Source organism: Platichthys flesus, chromosome 11 (genome assembly GCF_949316205.1).
Source record: "Platichthys flesus chromosome 11, fPlaFle2.1, whole genome shotgun sequence".
In the NCBI taxonomy this organism is placed as follows: domain Eukaryota; kingdom Metazoa; phylum Chordata; class Actinopteri; order Pleuronectiformes; family Pleuronectidae; genus Platichthys; species Platichthys flesus.
The window spans coordinates 10,466,777-10,488,208 of NC_084955.1; the positions used below are offsets into that span (position 1 = coordinate 10,466,777).

At 42.5% G+C, this 21,432-nt stretch overlaps 1 protein-coding gene across 1 annotated transcript in view; it reads right to left on the reverse strand.

Moving 5' to 3' along the window:
• The window catches only part of LOC133965528 (A disintegrin and metalloproteinase with thrombospondin motifs 16), a 58,875-nt gene that overhangs the window by 36,024 nt on the left and 1,419 nt on the right, over positions 1-21,432 (reverse strand). Inside the window, exons 3-7 of the mRNA XM_062400131.1 lie at positions 19,380-19,744; positions 8,116-8,557; positions 5,425-5,627; positions 1,876-1,959; positions 195-354 (exon numbers count right to left, since the gene is read on the reverse strand). Coding sequence (XP_062256115.1) covers positions 195-354; positions 1,876-1,959; positions 5,425-5,627; positions 8,116-8,557; positions 19,380-19,744 — 1,254 coding nt within the window. The remainder of the gene's footprint in view (positions 1-194; positions 355-1,875; positions 1,960-5,424; positions 5,628-8,115; positions 8,558-19,379; positions 19,745-21,432) is intronic.

Below are 21,432 nucleotides of genomic sequence, written 5' to 3' on the forward strand. Positions count from 1 at the left end.
ATGTGGCTTTCTCGGAAATATTGAATTTAATGTAAAACACTTCTTAAGTCCTACTTCTCAACATTTAGTGCTTTTGCATTTGCCCCAACTTCTTTTGTGTTTCCTCAAATTTCACTTTTAGGCATTTTGTCACTGTAGAATCCTCCGCCATGTTTTTGCCCAGCTCAGTGATGGACAAGGCAATAAAGACATACCGAGAGTGTCACAGGGTTCATTCTTCCACGAGCAGATGTCTAGTCCCGTCAGGAGGATGGCGTGGTCGTGGTGGCGTCCCTCTCTGCCTCCCAGAGTGGACTGCCAGTGGCAGAAGCTGTTCAGTGTGTGGTCTGCATGGTGGTTGATCACCAAGCCGTCCTGCGAGATAAACCGGATAAAATGAGGCAGACAGAGCGAGACAATGTTGTCTTTATGGAAAACAAGCTGTGAGCACAGAGTGTGGATTTCAGTGGAAATAATAAGTCACTCAAATGAAATCACATCACCTAATCTCCTTCCTCTCCTTCGACAATTAGACGGACACACCATATTACATATACGTGCATTGAGATCAAATCAATTTTTTTTTACAATTTCACAGTTCATAGATATTTTCCATGAAGATCTTTGGATTATTTGGATAATTACTCAAAATGTAGAAAAAGGCACTCTCACAATGTTAAAGGAAGAGGAAACAAATCCCGGGTCCGCCTTTCTTAATCAAATCCACTCCAAAAGTAAATGGGATCTTCCTTGGCCTATGACCCACCCTTCCGTGAAGTTAAAAGAAAGTCTGCTTTTGCTTAATCTTACCAAGAGGCAGACAGCTGTGGCAAAAATTTGATATTTATTGCTAATTTCTGAATAACCAGATCCTTGGCTGCTTACCAAGATCATAGACATACTGTTTGCATGCTAAAGGCAGCATGAAGATGTTGGCATTCTACTTTTGGAAAACTGAACTCTAGTTACATTAAGGGTGGATAGAAACCTGAATCCACAGTCCTTTGAACTGCTTTGCACTTGACAGTACCTCACCTATTTCTTCTTCCCTCTCTCCCTCGCTCAGTTTTTTTTCTCTCATGCTTTCTTTCCGCTGCCTGCTCTCCATGAGAATTTCCCTCCTCAATCTGGCAAACATCCTGGAAATGCATGCCCTATAATTAACCACTGTAAAAGTCCTTAGTTGTTAGGACGACCCCGGGAGAATCTCTGAGAGACCTGAGGGATCTGGACCTTCAGGTAAAACAAATAAACAAACAAATGATCCCTTCCCAGGCCCCATAAAGTCCCCACTAACAGAGATTAGGATGGTTAGGGTAAGGGTATATATTAATAGTGATATTCTTGGTCATGAACCATTCAAAATTGCTTGAATTTTCAAAAGCTTAAACCCTATTAAAAACCCATTGACATCATTCAATGCCATACAGTGTAAATAAAAATTGCCTGCTGTAGTGTAGGTTATATTTCTTAAATCCGCTATGTTAGGGGATTGGAGTTTAAATCCAATTTTTCAATTCCTCAAAGATGTTTTTTTGTGATTTGGTCAATAGGTAGTTCTTATGACAGGTAGCTATTTGGTTTTATTCAGTTATTTGATGCTATAAAACCTCATGATTGACAGATGAGACTGGCTTGCGATTGGTTGAGTGTGTGTTTCAAAGGGAAGTCGCTACCGTGGCTCCATCCCACAGTTGCTACTGAGCAGACTCTGGTTCTAAATGCACAGTGATTGTACCCGGGGATAGTTTGGCATCCTTTTTTTGAAAGTGGGAGGAAGCAGAGTTGTGTCGTGCATCTTAAATATAGTCCATGTTTCGGTGCTGTTAAAGGGGAAGACATTTTGGACACATGAAGATTTCACCTGACACTACTGACAGACTTTGGGACGCTCACCTGCTCTTCATCCAGAAGCACGAGGCCCACGATCACTATGTTGATGTTCCCTCCTATTGTCCCGTCTTTGAAGAGACTGGAGACCTAGAAGACAAAACAAAAACAGATGCTATTACTTATTGCTAATGCTACTATTTACTATTTTTCAATTCATTCATCAAAGTCCTGTATCAATGGCATATTTCTGCCTACAGCTTAATATCTCTCAAAAGTGACTATAACAGCTGTTAACGACTCTTAAAACTTGGCTAAAGCACAATCAAAGACATCATTCTACTGAGCAAGGTCCTACATGTTTATTCCCAACCTGATTCCCTGTTATCCAGCTACACCAAGTGAGCACAGACATTTTCACAGAAATTTGAGAGGCTTGATGATAGTGTTATTTTGCCATCCAATATGCAGTTATTAAAGTCTTCAAACACCCCCCCTAAAAAGTCCCTTAACTGTCAAAATGTTGTGTCTGGGAAAATGCATACAGTGTCCAAAGGTACTTAAATAGTCCCTGTAGCATTTTTCACATTAACACAAGCTAAGTGTTCACCTTCAAAACTTGTCTATATTGTCAATATGTTTAAATGCACTTGAACTATATGGGGCAGCTGAGGCTCAGGAGACATAGTGGGTCAACCACTGATCAGAGTGTTGGTGGTTTGATTCCCAGCTCCTCCAATGCACTTGCCAAAGTGTCATTGGGCAAGATACAGAGGCCAAAATTGCCCCTGACGACTTTGCCATGTGTGAATAGAAGATGTTTTTAATAAAAAAACTACATAGAATATAATAGGTATGTTTGAATGTGTGTGTGAATGGCTGACTGTGGCCTGTAGTTTAAAGCGGTTTGATTGGTCGATAAATTTACAAAAGCACTACATCTATTTATACAGTCCGTTTATATTAACGGTAGGGTTGGTCATTTGTTTCTACAACACTTTTCATCAGAATTGGTGAAATCCTCATCTCATCCCGATCATCAAAACATAAAGTTGGTATAAAAAAGCCAGTGGCCCTTGCATGAATGATGTAATAAACATAATCATTTTATTCAGACCATATTAAGTGATTCGCCTGCAAACCTGTCTGTCAGTAATCAAGTCTTCACAAGCCAGAAAGACAGCCAGAAAGACAGACAGAAGTAAAAGTCTTGTGCTTTCATGAGTTTTGGGGAAGTAGCGTTGATGAAAGGCTGATCAGGGCGAGTGGAATGTATCCATTGCATATTTCAAAGTGTAGCCTCTTGCTAGCTTCAATCCAGGATTACCAACTCTGCTTTAGGAACAGTATTTGCTCCATATTAAGTTCTGACAAATGTCAAATGTCAAGGGGACAATGCACCTTGACATTCCAGTAGAAACAACACACAAAGCCTTTGCAATGGTTTTGCTTAGGAGTGATCACCACAGCCGCTGTTTCCAATCCAGCGTCTTGTTCTCACACAGATATCTCACCATCAGTCATAACAGTTTGGACTTTGAAAGCAGACTCCTGATCTTTTGCCCTGGTTCATTCTCTCTTGAGCCTTGTGAATAACTCAGGTGCCATTCGCTGAACTTTTTTATTTTCTCTCATCAGGATTCGTTCTCATTCGATCCTGATGTTCCTGATGTTTGGTCTTCCTCCGCACTGACTCACGAGCAGACACACACGGCTGTGGTTTGTTACAGAACTCAAGCAAAACCCCCCAAAAGGTCAAAGGGGCAATCACAACTACTCACTTAAACTGAGATGTTGTGGAACATCAGTGTTTGATGGAGTTTCAGACTTACACATGTCAACAGATTCAATGAATCACTGCATCACAAAAGAAACAATCACAGCCGTTACCATAGAGCTTCAGCGCTTTGTGGTAGAGCCAATTTCTTTTAAATATGTAATTAAAAAGATATTTCTGAAGTCTGTCCAGGCTCGAGCGAAGAAAACATAAATCCATGTAAAAACTTGAAAAGCATCAAATCCGATTTAGCTTTAAACTAATATTAAATAATCTTTCCAGGGTCACATGGGAGCTGACAGGTGTGACGGGGAATCGGGTGTTTTGTGTGAAACCCTACACTGTATTTAGGTGACTCCTCTGAGGGCAGGCTGTGACTACTCCAGCTTGGTTTCAACCAAAGGGAACCATGTTTTGAAAATAGATGGATTATCTTTGGATTTGTCAGTCACTCACTAAGTAGCAAAACGACCGTGACGGAATTTGCTTGCAGATCAGCTGCGAGGGACAGGGGTCACTATAAGCGCTGCGGCGGTGATCTCACCCAGATATCGGTTTCATGTTGTAAGATACGCTCTTTTTGATAAGTGAGAACTGGGTCGTCGAGTCACTAAGCTCTAATCGATGGTAAACCTACTTATGTGTGGCAAATCAATTTGTGCCGCCCTTTCTTATGCAAAAACAACAAGTTTGAATTCAGGTTGTCATTTTGAAAATGTGTAACTTGACCAAACCTAATTTGATTATTGAATATATTGTTGTTACACTATTGTTGAAGCTATTTGTAAATGTTATTTTTTACATAAAGCTGAATAAACGCTGTATAGCCAGTAGGAAACATGCTACATAAGTGCACTAACTTGTTCACATTAAGTAAACATGCTAATATTTAGAAGTTACTTTTTAATTGTTAATCATTTTTGGTTAGCATGTGAACTCACAATACATCTAAAGTTAATGCGAATGTGATTAGTTTAGTAAACATCTCATACCATAAACTTATAATGTTTTTCCAGGTAAAGCCCAAAATACAGGTTAAAGAGAGCTGATGGTTATGTCACATGCCCAACATATAACTTAAGCCCAATTCATGATTCTGTGTCGAAGCTACGCTGTAGCCTACGCGTGGACGTGTACCCTCTGCAGAGCCTTGCACCGTACCCTGACGTGAACCGCCCCAAAAATGTAGCTACATGTTGAGGTGATGCAGACCAGGCAGACTCATGCCACTTTCTTTTCTTTGTTGCTGTTCTTTAAGAAAACGTAATTGCTCTCCAACTTCTATGAGCTCCAACTCCAACACGATTGCTTTAGTAACACTTGCCATTGTTCTAAATTAAAAACAGATTTCAGAGAATTTGTAAATAAGTGGACCAGAAACCAGAGGACACTCAACACCAGCATAGAATCTCCGCTGCTACTAGCATTTTTGTAATTGTAGCATAACTCACACACACCTACGCACAACTTTGAATGCTTGGCCTCGTGCATAGGCTACATGCGTACTTATGGCATAGCTTGAAGCTTGAATCAGCCTTAAGCAAGAGATGAGGCTGACATTTCCTACATGTGCTGGAAGCGGTTGACAAATCACAACAGAGAGGGCAAGCTGGCCAATCAGAGTAGACTGGGCTTTATCTGGATGGGGCCTTAAAGAGACAAGAGCTAAAACCAAGTGTTTCAGACAGAGGCTGAAAAGAGGAGCTGCAGCAATGCAGTATAAAGACAGTTCTATGCGTATTCTGAATATAAGAGCATGCAAAATTTTTCAGGTGATAACCCAAATCAAAATTAAGAAACTGAACAAAAGCACGTGTCTCCTTTAACTTTCATCTCACCATATTAAGCACAGTGAGAACATATGTAGTTATGTTCTCATGGCCGTGGTTATCCATCATCTTCCTGTCCACCACCACCAGCGTCTCCACGTTGAGCTTCTGATTGGCTCCGTTCTTCGTCAGCACTGCCCTTTTGTTCCTGGGGATAAACTTGTACTCGTCTGGGAGGATAAACACGTCCTCTTCTGGAGGTTTGGGCATGTCTGGAAACAGATCGGGGAGAGATAAAGGGAATGAGAATTAATGAACTTGTTAACTGTTTGGAGGCACAGATAATGTGGTGACAATTGAAACAGACTAAATGAGGCTTCATGCATAACACACTGTGGCTGCAGAGTAATTGAGTATAAACTCAGCGACAATGGGTTGTAGGTGATTGATGAAAGAGAAAACAATAGCGCATACAATTACAATTTAATAGCGATTCTAACTTCTATTACAAATATACAATCAGTCTGTCCCACAGCTGATTATACTGTATGTTGCACAAGAGTTTAAATGAACCTGCAGCCACTTGCCAAAGGGGTCACCTTTGCTTGTGAGTGTTAACCAGCTATTCTGGCAAGTAGCTGACAGCCATCCGGATGATTTACTATACTCTCACGATCATGAGTTGATGTCATGGATAAACTGCAAACTGAGCTTTCTTACCACTGTTGACTCTGGCAGTGTCACTGTTATGCTACCATTAAGTTAAGTGTGAAACCACAGTGTGTAGTGCACTGTGCATTAGCAGCACATAAAGCAAGTCACATTTTATTGATATGCAACTGTTACATGAAGGCTTTACATGCTATGAGCAGATCAATTTTGCTGTCAACAAAGTCTTCAAAGACCAGTTTCACGTTCTGCCGTCATAACAAAATATGTTAGATAGTGACGGACAAACGCAACAAAGTAACAGATGTAAACCTGAACCGAGAATGAACATGTCACTGTTTTAATCCACTTTGCAAACGAAGGTGATTTTGAATGGGGGACGGACATGTTGTGTTAAGTTATGTGTTGACGTAAATTGCGATGAAATTCACAATACAAACTTATCATGAAAACTTATCAGCACTTTAAGGGACTTCGACAAACACAGGCAATGTTGACCTCAAATGCAATTTGGTCATGTGATAAATCCCCTTTTGAAACGAGAAGGCCATTCCTGAGAGTGCATACCTCTCCTTGTTGCCTCTGTGAAAAACACCTCACATTCAAACTATGCAGGAGGTGCATAGTAAAAAAAAAAACAGTCAGCCTTCAACCATCGTGGCCTTTGACATTATCACCTCCAATCTCGTCTTTCATGTTTTGAAGTTATCAAAACTTTCACCGATCACTGTCTGACTGCGATAAACCCTTAAGGTTCAAAGGTTGCTTACATAGGGGGAAAGCAGGTGAGCGACCAAAGTGCCCTCTCTGACTAAAACATGGCACAGGTGCTCGGTGATGTCACTCCGCGGGAATGTAAACACCAGTGTGTTTTCACAGGGGACGGACAGCTGGGGTTCTGCAGGGTAATGGCCGGCGGTACCAGTCCCATCCCTGCCTGTTCGCTCTGAAATGACCCCTGTGACACCCGCAATGTTAACTGATCTTGTGGTAATTTTCTTTGAGGGCAAACATTTGTCACGGTGTCTAAGTGAATATAAAACGTTTCCCATAACCTCTTGCAGCTTAAGTCACTAATGAAGTCAACCATCAGTGTCAATAGTGAAAATATAGTTCACACATGTCATCATGTGAGAGTCAAGTTGAAACCTCCTTGAGTAGGGACATTTGGACTGCAGTTACATTTGAAATCACCTTACCAATTTAACAAGGTTGCTTCTACTTTTCACCATTTGTGATTGAAAACAGCCTTGTTGTATTTCTCCTCAACACACACACAGGGGCTAATAATGTGTAATTTCCTGCACAAATCATCCCGTGTTGTAGGTGATTTCTGCACTCATTAGCATTCATGAACATGGGAACCTGTTCTCTTGGAGTGATGTGGTCTCTGTTCCCATTACACCCAACCAACCACAACCCCGTGAGGCCGACCGCTAAAAGAATTAACCCGTAAATGTCAACAAATAGAATTATCTTGCGTCAATCTTTTTCTTTCTGTGTGAAACTGTAAGTGGCGAGATAATTCCTCAAAATGTGCCTTAACTTCTTACTAACTTGACATTTAACACTTTGTACTATGACATGGTCTTAAATGTGTAATGTGAGAAGTGTGTCTATGTGGGAACGTTGTTCTTTCAGTGTCAATTGTTAAACTGTTTTTATTTGAAGGACTGGAAATGGTGAAAAAAAGGCTTGATGGTAATCTTAGAACAAAATTAGTTTAATTTAGCGAGTAAAAATCAATCAAACATCAAATATCTTTAGACGGAGGAAAATATGTGAGGAAGATAAATGTCACTGTCAAATCAGTTTGTGAAATATCTAAAATATTTCAAGCACTGCACTTGTCTTTTTACTTTCCATGTCCCGAGGGCTCGGTTTGATTTATGGATTTCAAAGAGAGAAACAATTAAATGTGTGTTACACCGTAAGCAGAACAGTACACCGTGTCTCCAAGATCACTCAACATGTACACGAGGAACAATTGCAGGAATCTTAAATGCATCCCAACTTGAGGAGGAGGCACAACACTGTGCACTAATGCTGCACGTTATATGTGAACCAGAATGAGAAACAGCCCTTACATACATTTCTTCCGTCTCCCGCAGAAGTGCTGCCTCTGCTTATCCCCGTGTCTGTAGTCGCTGTCGTGGCGATGGCTGCCGCGGTGGAGGTCACTGCCACGGTGCTCCGTCTGGTCCCCATCGCTACTGCTGGTACTGTTGCCATGTAGGTAATGGTGGCTGTGCCTCTGCTGCTGGTGCCCTCCATCAACCGTGTTGTAGCCGACGTCTCTACTGGATGTCTCTGTGACAAAGTGTCCGTGCGACCTGAGAGGGGTCAGATCGACCGACCTCTTCAGCAGGGCCCTCTGCGGGTGACCCCTCCGCTCTGCCTGGAGGTCCCTCTGGCTCCTGTAGAGGATGTGGGGCTGGTGACTGGAGGGTGCTGTGAAGTTCTCTCTCTGGGCGAGGCTGAGGGACACGGGTCTCAGGAAGTAGTCCCCATCCTGCGTTCTGATCAAACCTGACTAGAGGCAAAACAGGGTGTTTATTAGTCTTTACATTAGTGGCTTATATACCTAAAATGCTTTTCAACAGCCCATCCTCGTTCCCGGCAAGAAGCCTAATGGTCTGCGGTCATATATAACCAATGAACAAAACCTTCCCCAGCTATTCGTTTAGCTCCCGCGATCTGTCTCTGTCAGCAATTAGTCAAGATTTGACTGCTGGGTCACTCTGAACCTGACCCTCTTAAACCTCTGGCCGTGTTGCTTCATGTTCAACATCTGTTTAGCTTTTCAGTGTCAGAAGCTATCTGAGCCAAATCTAAATAAGGACATGTCAGACAGAAAGAGTTTCAAAACAAAAACAAAAAAAGGGGCAGAGTGTGGATGAAAAGAGAAGGCATCTCTAATCTGCATTATACACTGGAGGTTCTCAATGGGCATTACTCACTTTATGTTAGAAATCGGACAAAGAAAATAGCTCTACAGGGGTTATCTGAGTATAATATGTAACAAACGCTTTCTAAAAAATGTGTTCTTAGATGTTATGAATGTTTCTAACTCCTTAAAACTGCTGCCACTTAAAGTATAAGTGCCTTAAGCATTTGATATAAGAGGATAAGTTATGGGAAAACCTATTATAAATCCCTAAAGAGCTGGCCGACAAAAAAATTCTTAATTTGACCTTATTCTCTCTATTTCAGCCTCGGCCTCTTTGGGAGAAAGACAGAGACATTTTCAGCTTTCATATTCCACTTTCAATAAGCCTCTATCAAAACAGCCGACTCAGACACAGGGAGATTATTTTCTCTTGCTCTCTGCCTCGCTTTGTCTCGCTCCGTCTCTCCAAACACACACCACATCTGTGTTGACAGTCAACTGGCACGTAGCCTTTGGACCGTAAACCGTGCTTGGCAGTAAAATGTGTTTAATTGACTACAGTCCGGTTTTGTTTTTTCAGCGTGAGTGGGAGATTCTTCAACGCCGCGGCCTGATACAGTGGCAGCGGTGCAGTGTGTCCTGTTGTGATTGTATATGTACAACATGTGTGTCTGTGTGACAGTCCCAAGACAGTGACAACAAAGGGTGAGAGGCATTTGGAAAGACGGAGTTTATACATATGTGATTATGTAAATGTCTTTGTGTCTATCGATATGTTTATTACAGCGGGAGTGTCCCTATCATCTCCTGGAGGTGTATTTAATGTTTAATGTAGCCCGGACTAACCTAATTTCATCATCACTTCTTCTTAACACAGGCCTCTACCTCTACAGCTTTGAGAGTGCGCACAGGAATCTGCAAATGTGGAATCTGCAAATGTATATTCTGACTCAGTGTGCCATTTAATTTGTGAACATGTCTTTGCAACTGTATTGAGATTTGTACATGTGTAGACAGATCTGCAAATACAGTCACAGATCAGTGAATGTGTTCATAAATCATACATAAATATTTGTGGCTGAAAAGGCTTTTAATCCAAGAGCTGGAAATGCAGAAGAGTCATCAATTACAACTCAGACGGGCCTTGCAATTGGATGTTGTTTCACACAAGATTCTTGCTACACTTCTGCCATGGCATATCTGCAAAGGAGTGTGGGGGATTTGTGGAGTTTAGAGCAGCTAAAACTGAGAAGATTGGAAACCATTCTGACCTTGTTTTAGACCCTGTTTCTCACATCTGCTTGCTGATTGGGTCTTTTCTGTCACCACATAGCGTTTGCCGATCCGTCATGCTGCTAATACATGACCCTCCTCCGGAAGGAAGCAACTGGCACTAGCATCGGCATCAATTGCTTACCTTGTTGTCTTTGCTAACAACTGTGCAGTTATATTCTGCATTTATTTAATTCTACACAGGTACAACTGCTTATATGCATAGGAGATAAGGTATTATTCGTGCAATCTGTGTACACTGGCATGCAAATCTTTATGAGTGGTCACATGACATGCATTAACAGGCTTGTAAATATGTGCAGGGACGAAAACTGATATGGCGCCAAACACTCACATGGACAGACATTGTTTTACTTTGAAGATGCCGTTCTCAAACAAAAAGGTATTAGTAAGGATGTACCCTGAGAGTGCTCAACTATTCCTTTGCATGATGGCTACTGTCAATGACACAACCTCGTTGAACAGTCCACAGTTTCTTTTTTTAAACGCATGCATTATTCACTCTAGAGCTGCTACGTTAGCGTGTTTTTCCTCACCCTTTGCAACAGCAAACAGAGCACTAGGAGATTTAAGTTAACATGCATATATGTAGATGACTTACAAAGCAGTCCGTGGCTCATGCTCGCTTAAATCCCACTGTTAAGTTTTATGCCCTAGCCACAAGCCTGTACAGTCGCTTTTTACAAGTGGTTCTGCGTCAGATAATGATCATTTCCCACCGTACAGTGACTGGTGTTTGACAGACAGCAAAACAGGGACACAAGAAATATATTCAGAGACGTATTTGCGACCGGAAACAAACTTTTCGGGTGCCCAGTACTTATTGAGATGATTATGATCTTTTCAACCCTTTAAAAACACACTCACAAAAACAAAAAAAACAATGCATACTTTATGATGAAGTCCTCAGTGTGCATGTATTGCTACATCCGCAGCTTACCAGCACTGTCTTTTCTGTGTTATGTGTTAATATCCCCTCTTAAACTTACAAGGGTTGTTGTCCTGCCGGATTCCAGACAATGTTGCAAGGAATTCTGACAACTGACCATGATGCAACACAGGAGTTTGTTTTGAGGAATGAGTACGAGGGGAGGGGCGGGTTGGTCAATTATTGGGAAAAGGAGAAAGAGAGAAAACAGTGCTACATGCTTACTAATGCATTACCACCTTCTACTTTCGGCCTGACTGCCAATGGTCAATAAAATATACAGTTGTTCGTGCCAGGAAGCCCAGCCAGGATCCAATCGCATCTGACAACCGATGCGTGATCCCGTCACGTGCACGGTACCCGCCACGGACGTAATCACAGGCGATTGTCACAATTCGGCTCCAAGTCACGGTGAGGCCCTCTGACCTGAACTGTGCTGCTGTCAACCTTCCAAACTTCACATGTTAAGCACTCATTCTTTCTGGGTGGGTGGCTGAAGGCAAAGGGGCGAGCTACAGAGAAGCAGCTCACGTGATGGTTAAATAACAAAAAGCTTTCTGCCTGTTTGGTTGTATTGATCCAAAAAGAGTTTGGAGGAAGGTAATGGAATCAAAGGTTGTGTTGCTGTTGTTTTTATCATAAGGGGTTATTTTTGGTCAGCTCCTTTTCATGCTCAGTAAAATGAGTTGGGACAGATAATAAAGTAGGAAATGAATAATGGGAAGAGACAAGCACAGGACTTCCAGCTGTAGCCTTTAGACCAAACTGTTTAGATAGGAGCTGTAACACAAACTTGCATGGTTTGATGTATATTAAAAGTAGTCTGGAGTTGACAGGGCGATCTGGCCGACATTCAGACCTAAAATGAGTGGAGATACATAGAGGGCTGCATTACTTCTAATAGTTGCTGTGTAAGCTTATTTTCTGCCAACTCCCTTTAAAATACACATTTGCTGTTACTGTATTCTAAGCAGAATGCAGGTGCAGATTGAGTGCACAAAACATGCAAAGTAGAATCATGCAGAGGTGGTATTTAGAAAATGGTGCAACGTAAGCCAACGTCTTGTTCACAACTCCACTTGAGGCACGTCAATAAGCGTAAATATCATGAGAGCCATGGCTGCATTTCCCTGTGACAACGTACTCCATGTGACCGTTCACTTCTGTCAGCACCACATGCATAAAGCAAGTCACAGTGTGTGGTTTCTATGGACTGGTCTGTGTTTCAAAAGTTGGTGCTGAGGTCTGGGGGTTTAAGTTGTCATCACATCGGTGCAAAAGAGCTACGTCGGTCCTATGCTCATGTATGTCAAAATGAGCAGTAGGACATGGGACACAGTTCATTCCTTCATGGGGGCCTGGAGATCTCCAATGGTCCTTGGAAAAAGTTCAAAAGGTTCCATCAGATGGAAAAATATATATAAATAACTGCCCCCTGCCAGCGAGGTTGTGTTGTCACACCTTATCTGTTACTTTGGGATATACATTGAAACTTGGTGGCAGGATGTGGTATGCGTCAAGGAAGAACCCACTCAATTTTGGTATGGATCCTGATCAGGGGGCACACTTTCCTTAACATTGTGAGGCATCTTTTGACATCGTTATTGATTTCCCAGGGAATAATTTACGGATCTTGGCATATTTAGGGGACTGCTACTCATTGGTGTGTAAAATGCTGAGCAGCTTGATTGAATTTAAGGGGCCTGTTGGGCCTTGGCAGAGTTATGCGCTCTATTCTAGTTGTTGAATTAATTCTGTCTATTATGTCTGTAGGTTTTTGGACACATGAAAAAGATCAACCAGATGTTGACGATATATATTTGCGTTGGTCTCAATTCTTTTGAAACATGTTTGGTTGAAGTGTACAACAAGGGTCTATTTGTAGACAGAGCCAGTGACCATATTTCAAAGTAGTGCTCTGTATTACAATGAAGTCAAAGTGTTTCTGCCTTAAACAAAGCAACATGCGTCCTCCTCCTCAGCATAACGACCAGCAAATCCTCGCAGTTAATCCCACAGATGTCTCCAGTCTGCAAACTCTGCACGGCCTCAGAAACAAAACAACATGTATCGCTACTTTCTTCAAACGTGTGTATGTGCCAGTGTGTGTATGCATTTGAGCCACCGTGTTCAGAGATTAGGTCACACGAGTGCCTTTCCCAAATAGCCAGAGTCATCAGATTACACACTGCGCTCGCCGAGGTGCAAATAGCAGTCATAAAATGCTGAAACACTACTTGGGAGGGCGCAAACAGCTGGAGTCTCTGGAGTCAGACGCATCCAGACAAGCAAGGACAGGAATTGGACGAGGGGTAATGGTGGTGGTGGAGGGGGGGTGTCGGGAAGAAGTGGTAGGAAAACGGAACTAGGGGTGGGGGGGGGGCATTCAGCGCATTACAAGGTGCACCTGACTGTTTGCAGTATATGGTTGGCTCGTTCTTTCTTGCACAGCTCCGTTTAACTTGCCGTTTCCTGGCGAGACCCAAAAGCACATGGCATATACTTAATACTTTATAGTCAAGTTTAGAAAGTCTAAAACAGTAGAACAATAATTTGATTTACTCATCGACCACGGTTTTATGTATTATAACCAAACACAAAACATAAAGTGAAAACAAATCCCTTCTTCAATAAATGAAAAAGCTTGAAATCTTCAAACAATCCTTCTCTCAACAGACCAAAGTTCAACAATCATTCTTTCTTGTCTCTGGTCCATGCAAACTGGTTCCACGGCGGCTAAATTTCTAGCAGCTGAAGGCAGCAGGGATTCAAACATTGGCTCAGGGTTGACAGTGCTTATTGGAAAAAAAATGGCAACAGCTCTCTGACACCACATTTCAGCACCAGACACCATTTCTTCATCAATTAGCAATTTCACTTCAGGCTCCACCTCAGTCATCTGTTGGGCCGCCATCCACAACACGTTCCACAAACTGGAGGTTTATCAAATTTGGAAACTGCAAACCGACCTGGTTCCAGGTTCTGAGACACGTGTCGGTGACTCAATACCTAATCTGCTTCTTATAACCCAGTCAAACATGAGTGATGTTAGCAAACAATAAAACCAGTTTCAATCCTTCAAGATCATCGAGCCGAGAATTGATTACGACAACCTGCCAAGACCACACTGCATGCTTTTCAAAGCTGAGTCACATCAAGAGCCCATCGCTCATATATCCTTGGAAATCCCAGAGGTGGGATGAGTCTGCAGCGTTCTATTATTACTCCTACTACAACGAGCCCCGGGGGCAACACACCCGTCCTTTTACAAGAGGAAAACACATGACCTCCAAGTGATTTGTGGTAGGAGGAGATTTAACATTTCCCTTTGGTACAAAAGGAAGGTGTGCATTAGCAGTCTGGGTGAAATTAGATTAGACAAACAGATAGAGACGCATGTGAAGAGCAGGGATAATGGTGCATGTTATGAGGTGAAAAAGAGCCAGGAACAGAGCTCGAAATGTCCCAGATTAATGATTCCTAGTCTACAAAGTGACTGATGGTTATTTTTTATTGAGGCACATTTCTAAGACCTTAAACTGAATGAAAAAAAAGTCCATTGTGGAACAATCAGTTGTGACTGCATTGGATATTGGGCCACCATTTGCCTAAACCAGGTATATAAAGTTATATTTCATCAGTGCAAGCATGTGGCTCTTTCCAGTTTGTGGAAGCAGACCAGATTACTCTCCAAGAGCCAACAAGTATTATTCCATCTGATTAGGACTTAATGCAAAATAAATCATGTGAACCTGCTTTCAGACATGCACTGAACTCCAGCTAATCTCTTAGAAATGTTCCGGAGGGGCCGTATGTGAGAAGGCAAATGTCCAAATCAGTTGCTGCCGACATCTTTCTCCAGAGTTTTTCCGACCAGCCCCCAAGTATGAACTCTGGATAATGTCCAAACAAGCAATAGATGCAAAACTATTAAAAACCTCTGCTGATAAAGCCAGACGCCTTTGCCAAGGTGCTGTTAACCATAGTGCGGTATGCGCAGTGGAATAAATTCACAAAGTCCTACTTGCGGCATTCAAAATTCTAAATTTGTGAGAAACAATCTGAAGAAAGTGCATACCTCATTGGGCGGACATTTTCTGAAGTGCATGTCTGAGACTGATGGGAGTGTCTGCAAGTATTTAATCACTCTGAAGTAGTGGAGGAATTGAAATTTTGACAAAATGACTTAATGAGAGGCTGAAGGATCAGATCATCAGATATATCCTCTGGGGATTATGAATATTTGTACAAAATTGTGTGCTAGACAAACATGGCCGTTTTTTTTGCCAGCATGACGAAAAAGTCAACAAGACATATCACATACAGGCAAAAAAAAGATTCATGGTATCAGAGTTACACAAAGCCTGCATGTCACTCCAGTCACCCCTCTACACCCTCACCCCCATAAAAGCCTGACTAAAGCAGATTAAGCTGCAGCATAAAGTCGACACAGAAGAGAACCTGTTTTTTGAACCCCCCCCCCCCCCCCCCCTCCACATGTGCGTATGTGCGCTGTGAACAGTCTCAAACCATTTGGCAGGTAAAGAGTGCAGCCAGTGGGCCTGGCCTGTTTCTTTCATTTTTATGGTTGAACTCCCCACTGTCATCAAAGCCGGGCTAACCACTATATGGGCTGCCAGAAGTGGGGAGTTGAAAAGGCAAACTTATGCACATGGCTTTACAACGTAACACTCCTCACAAGGGGGGTTTCACCACTTCTAAATGCCACGGAGGAATCAACGACCCATATTGCTTTATCTCTACATCACAGTCTGATCTTTCTTCATCATTGTCTCTGCGCCCATCCTTAAGCCTGAGGAGATACCAGCACGCAGACTGTGTGAGTCGCCCTGAATGAAGATGAATAATTCTGAATCCTTAACAACACAGATGGCTTATCGTGCCAAATGTATCAAGCAATGACAGAGTAAATAAGGCGAGTTGTATCAGGCTGCAGTTGGAGGCCAGGTGCTCCCACTGATACAGATATTGATCCGAGGCCCTCTGGTCAATATTTACCTGCTGGCTGCCAAATAGGAACCTGACCAAAGTGCAAGGTCTTGTGTGAAGTTTTAAGTTGTCCAGTGAACGTTGACCAATTATAGGCAAAACAAAAGAACATCTGAAGCTCAAAAGTGCAGATATGCATTTTGCACACTGCACACAGTTAACCCTTGTTAACAGTTAAGCCAGATCTTCCTGGTCGCCTTGAATAATAATACTTCTATAACCCCAGCCCTGTATTGCACAATAAAGTCACAACCATCTTTTTTTCAGGACAGCCAGGGCTGTCAGAATATGTATCCTGTAGTGATGTCATATTTAAATAGTTAGATGACAAAAGAAAAGATAATTACACTAAAAATATCACACTACATCCCAAAATATGTACAGTCGCCCTGAGAGCTCAACACTTAAGAAAACACAATATACAGCACACTCACAATGCAACCAACCACTTACAACACAAACAAATACTCACAGCACTACCAAATGCTCAAAAAACAACCAAATACTCATAACACAACCATATCGCCACTACACAAAAATACTCACAACACAACAAAATACTCAACCTGTCCAAAATACTCATTACACAACATGTTTCTCTCAATTAATGAAGTGCATTGTGTCATTTAACTTGAAATAGTGAATGTGTCATAGCCAAGATCATCAGTTTTTAGTGTCCCCAAAAAACACGTCTGTTGTGAGCATTTGTTTGTGTTGAGTGTTTGCTGTGTGTTTTCTATTAGCTGTGCATGCATCGTTTAATTGATGATGTCTCCCCATTTAAATGTGTTAAATTTATTTGTATGAGTTTTCTTTAATTGTAGTGCATAGAGCCATCCGGACCTGTGAATGTGACATTTCTAGTTTATATAATTATTTGATATGCATGTAGGAATGAAGGAAACTCATTTGGTCACAAGGGAATTTTTTTCAAATGATCTTATGATAAACCGTCTTCAGCTTTACCCAGGACTCTAAATACCTTTCTCTGCTGATATAACTTTGCACTTCCCCAATTCACATCAGAAAAATGTCAAATTCCCATTGATTCACTGACACAGTCCATTTTTGCCGTCCTCTTTCGTGAGAACCACGTTTACAGTCTCTACAACCCTGGACCTTTTGGCTGGATCTTTTATTGGGACCTGGTCTGAAAATGCCGACACACACACACACACGCACAAACATGCACACACACACATACACACACACACACACACACACACACACAAAGAGGAAAAGCATCCCTGGAGATGTGCCATTTTTCCGTCTGTTGTTTCAGAGGGCAATTCTCAGACACAGCAGTGGTCCTCCACAACAAAAATATAAACAGCAAACCAGCACAGTCAGGCCTGGAATTTATTGTAATTAAAGACACCAAAATAAAATAAAAAAAAAAAAAACAAGCTAAAGGGAAATGTGGTCATTCTGGTTTTTCAAAGCATTTGTTTGTGTAAAAACAGTGAAAAGTCAATGACTTATTTAAGGTTAAGGTTTACGTTTGAAGTTATGCTGTAAAAAGGTCCTTCAGATGCAAAGCCACCACAAGTTTGGATCCTCTATGTTCCCTCTGTCAAACTGGGAATGTCAAGACTGCTGCAATGCTTTCTGATAATAGGTGAGTTCAAGACTGACAGCATTAGTGTGTATTCATGAAGGCTTTTGTTCTCTCGTCCAGACTGGTCACAGGGCGAGTACAACACTTGAGCTCTCAGACTGGAGCTGCCTCACTTAGACTTCATGTCAATCTTACAGTGATGTTTCCTTTAGGTTCACACAGCAACAGGAGGACCACCGAGGCGAGGAGGGAAACTGGGCCAAACTTCTCCCACAGAACCCAAACAAACCCAAGTGAAATAATACGAAATTGTACATTTCAGCTATGTTATCCTACATATTGAAAAGATGGCTTTCACCCAGGACAAATGGAACGTTATGAATTAAAAAAGATGGAGAGGAAACTAAGATGACCCCAAACAACTCAGTCTATTCCAAAACAAGCTGCACTGCTGCTAATAACTGAGCATTTTGATACCGATACGTCTGCAACGTTTGAACGAGATATCAGCTTGTTTATCGTGTGCAGGACTTATAGTTCCCAGTTAGCTTTCTATCCTGTTGCCCACACCCCTCCTCCGTCCTTTAAAACAATTCTGTCCAGTTTAGTTATCTTCATTTCACAGTTTGCTGTTTACGCCAGCTGCGTCAAGTAACTATTGTTGCTCTGAATTATTGAACCTACAAAAACTCATGAAAAAGGTGTTATGGGGAAAGATGAAAGAGGATTTTGTTTTGAAATCTGTGAACTGTATAAGGGCATGAAAAGCACCAACACATTGTTTCGGCATATTTGTCATGTAGGGTTTTCCTGTCTTACAGAGCAAACATTCTGTGGTGTTTGCAGACTTGACTTTTCCACAACCATTAGTTATTCATTAGCTGATTTAGGCAAAAGTGCAACCCTCACAGAAAGAGCAGGGTCTAATGATGCAGGGGCCGACGGGGACTGAAGGAGGGAACTCCGGTGCATATCTTGCCAACTTAGCCAGTGGACTTTTAAGTCAACTTAAGTCAAGTACAAGCCAGTTTTATGGTCAGACAATGCACGGACCCGAGTGCAGCCTCACAATAGCACACTGAAAGAACTGCTTGATGGCTGAGTATGTGTCAAAGTAGAAGAAAAAAAACAGTGTTTTAACAATGAACAAATCTGTTTCGATTTAGATTTCCTGGCTGACTGTAATCTGATGGTCTCCTTTCATCCGTCTTCCCCTTCTCACTCGTTCCTTTATCTCCATGTCTGATTGCAATCTGATGTTTAATATCTTCTAACACAAAATTACAGAACATTTATTTATTCAGTCGTGTACTTCCACATAGTCTCGGCTCTAATTCGTTGTTTTATAAACTCTGACTTGAAATCCAAAAAAGGGTCATGGACCTCTGTCTTTCTCCCTCTCTTGGTTTCTGAATGACAAGAACACTGTAATTCTGTGTTTATATTAATGGGATCCCAGGATGAGCCCAGCCTCACAGTTTCCCCCTTTGTCAGTGAGTGCAATCACTGCATTCGTTCGGTAAATCAATCTTAATGCTGCCAAAACTACATTGAAATAACAATGTAACACAAACAGTCTTTCAAACTGATTGTCCTGGTACAAAACACGCACGCCACTCCAGCTCCAGCTCATCCACTCCCTCCTGCAACTCGACTCCGTTCACGTTCAGACTCACCATCCCCATGCATGTGGACAGTGCCACCGAGGAGTTGACCCTCGACCTCAGCGACCCCTGGTAAAAGCAGAGGTCGTCCCGGTGGTGGGCCCTCAGGCGCTTGGTGCCGTTCTTTCCCAGGACCTGGACGGTGAAGCCAGGTGCAATCAGGCTCTCAGAGGCGTCCCTCAGCTCCATGTGGAAGTCCTGCCCCAAGCCGCTCAGCCGGAAGTGGACCGTTTCATTGCCGCCGCTGCCCCCGGTGTTTGCCGAGGCCACATCTGGGGTCAGGGATCTGCGTCGCCTTCTGCGCTGGTGATGGGCAACTTCGTGGGAGATGTAAACACCGTGGTGGCTGACCTCGTACGGAGATATGATCTCATATTCTGGAGGGACAGGGAAGGGAAGACAGTTAGGAGGGAGGAGAAAGATGTAAAGCTGGAAGGTTATATTGGGTGTTTTGTGAAATAAAATGCAACGACTAGAGATTGAGACAATAAATGAGAGTGATCAATGAGAAGAAACCAATTTGAGTAAAAATCCATTTATATAAAGAAGTATTCATGTAATCCAACAGTGCACGACACTGCTGAGAGAAGTCAATGGTCATACAAGTACACAGAAATCAGTTGTGTGTGCAACTTGGCAGAAATATAGGCCATTGTCTTGTGGTCAGCGAGCACTGATTTGAAAACCCAACATCATTTACTCTGATATACCTCTTGGTGAGTCGCCTCTGGCTGCATCACGCACTGGTGAAAAACTACAACCTTTTCCCTCCCTTTGTAAATTCCCCTTGACCTGCCTCATATATACTTTTGCTGGCAGAGTCAAGAAAGAGTTACAAGAAAAGGAAGGGATCTAGACACTTCCAACGCAGGCCGTTCGGCGGAGAGTGAATCATGCTTGACCTTAGCGTTTTACTGCAGTTTTTTTTTACTGTGACTCAGGCTGGATAACTGCAGGTCATAAAGAGGGCTGGTGGCAGGTCACGGGCCTGGCCTCCCGTGCCGGTTAAAACGTCTACTGGTGCCGTGGCCACAGAAACTAACCTGCTTTTCTCCAAAACATCAACATCAAGAGTAGCTGACTCTGTGAGCCGCTACAAAATTGGTTTTCCAGAGGAAATCGTGACAGTAGACGTCGCTCCTGTCCGTCCTGTGAGTAAGACCTGACCTACTAAAGGAAGGCATGCTGTGACCGGGATGAAGCGTGTAATTGTCTTTAAGGCTGCTGCAGGGTTTCGGAGATTTAGAACCTCTCGCTAGGAAGTGAAACGTATTCAATGCAACAAAATGTGCTTAAACTTAGAATTATGCTCAGAAATAGTTGTTTCATTGTAATTTACTGCTTCTGCAGTGGGTTCTTAGCGGTAGAAAAGTCCTTGATACCCTGAGCCATCCACACCTTGCAAGTGTATGCTCCAGATATACTATTGTTCCATGAGTAACCAGCAAGCAAACAACTGAATTTACATCATTAATTGATTTTTGCGAAGCGTTACGATGGCCTCTGCAAGCGTGTTCGTGCTGGCCATAATGGGAAAATTATACGCTGTCATTTTATCAGCTAAAAGTGCACGGAAATAACAGGAACCTTGGAGAGCCAGCATGGGTTACTGTACAGTATGCCCTGCTTTAGCGAGTCTGAAATAATGAGTAAATATAGCACGGAGACAGACATGTTTTGGCAGTCAGTGGGCGAAACATGCAGGGGGGTGGACAGACAGTGTGTCATCACTGGCTGTGAGAATGCCTGAGGTTTGAACTTGGCTATTTGGTGGAGTTTGGACAGGCTATGACTTAAAGCCAGACGCACAATATGACATATGATTATTAGTGGGTGCATTTATTTAAAGCCCTGGCATTGAGGTGAGTGCGTGTGTGGTCAGAGCAGGAAGCAGACCTGCAGATCAACCCACTGAGCTACGCGACTGCAGAGAGCAAACACACATCACGTCTCCAGTCCCTTCTGTGCAGGCACTGGAGCACTTAGGGCAAACGCAACAAAATGGTCTTCTCTCTCCATCCCTGCTGCTTTGTCTAACCCCCAACTCGCCCCTACACAAACACTC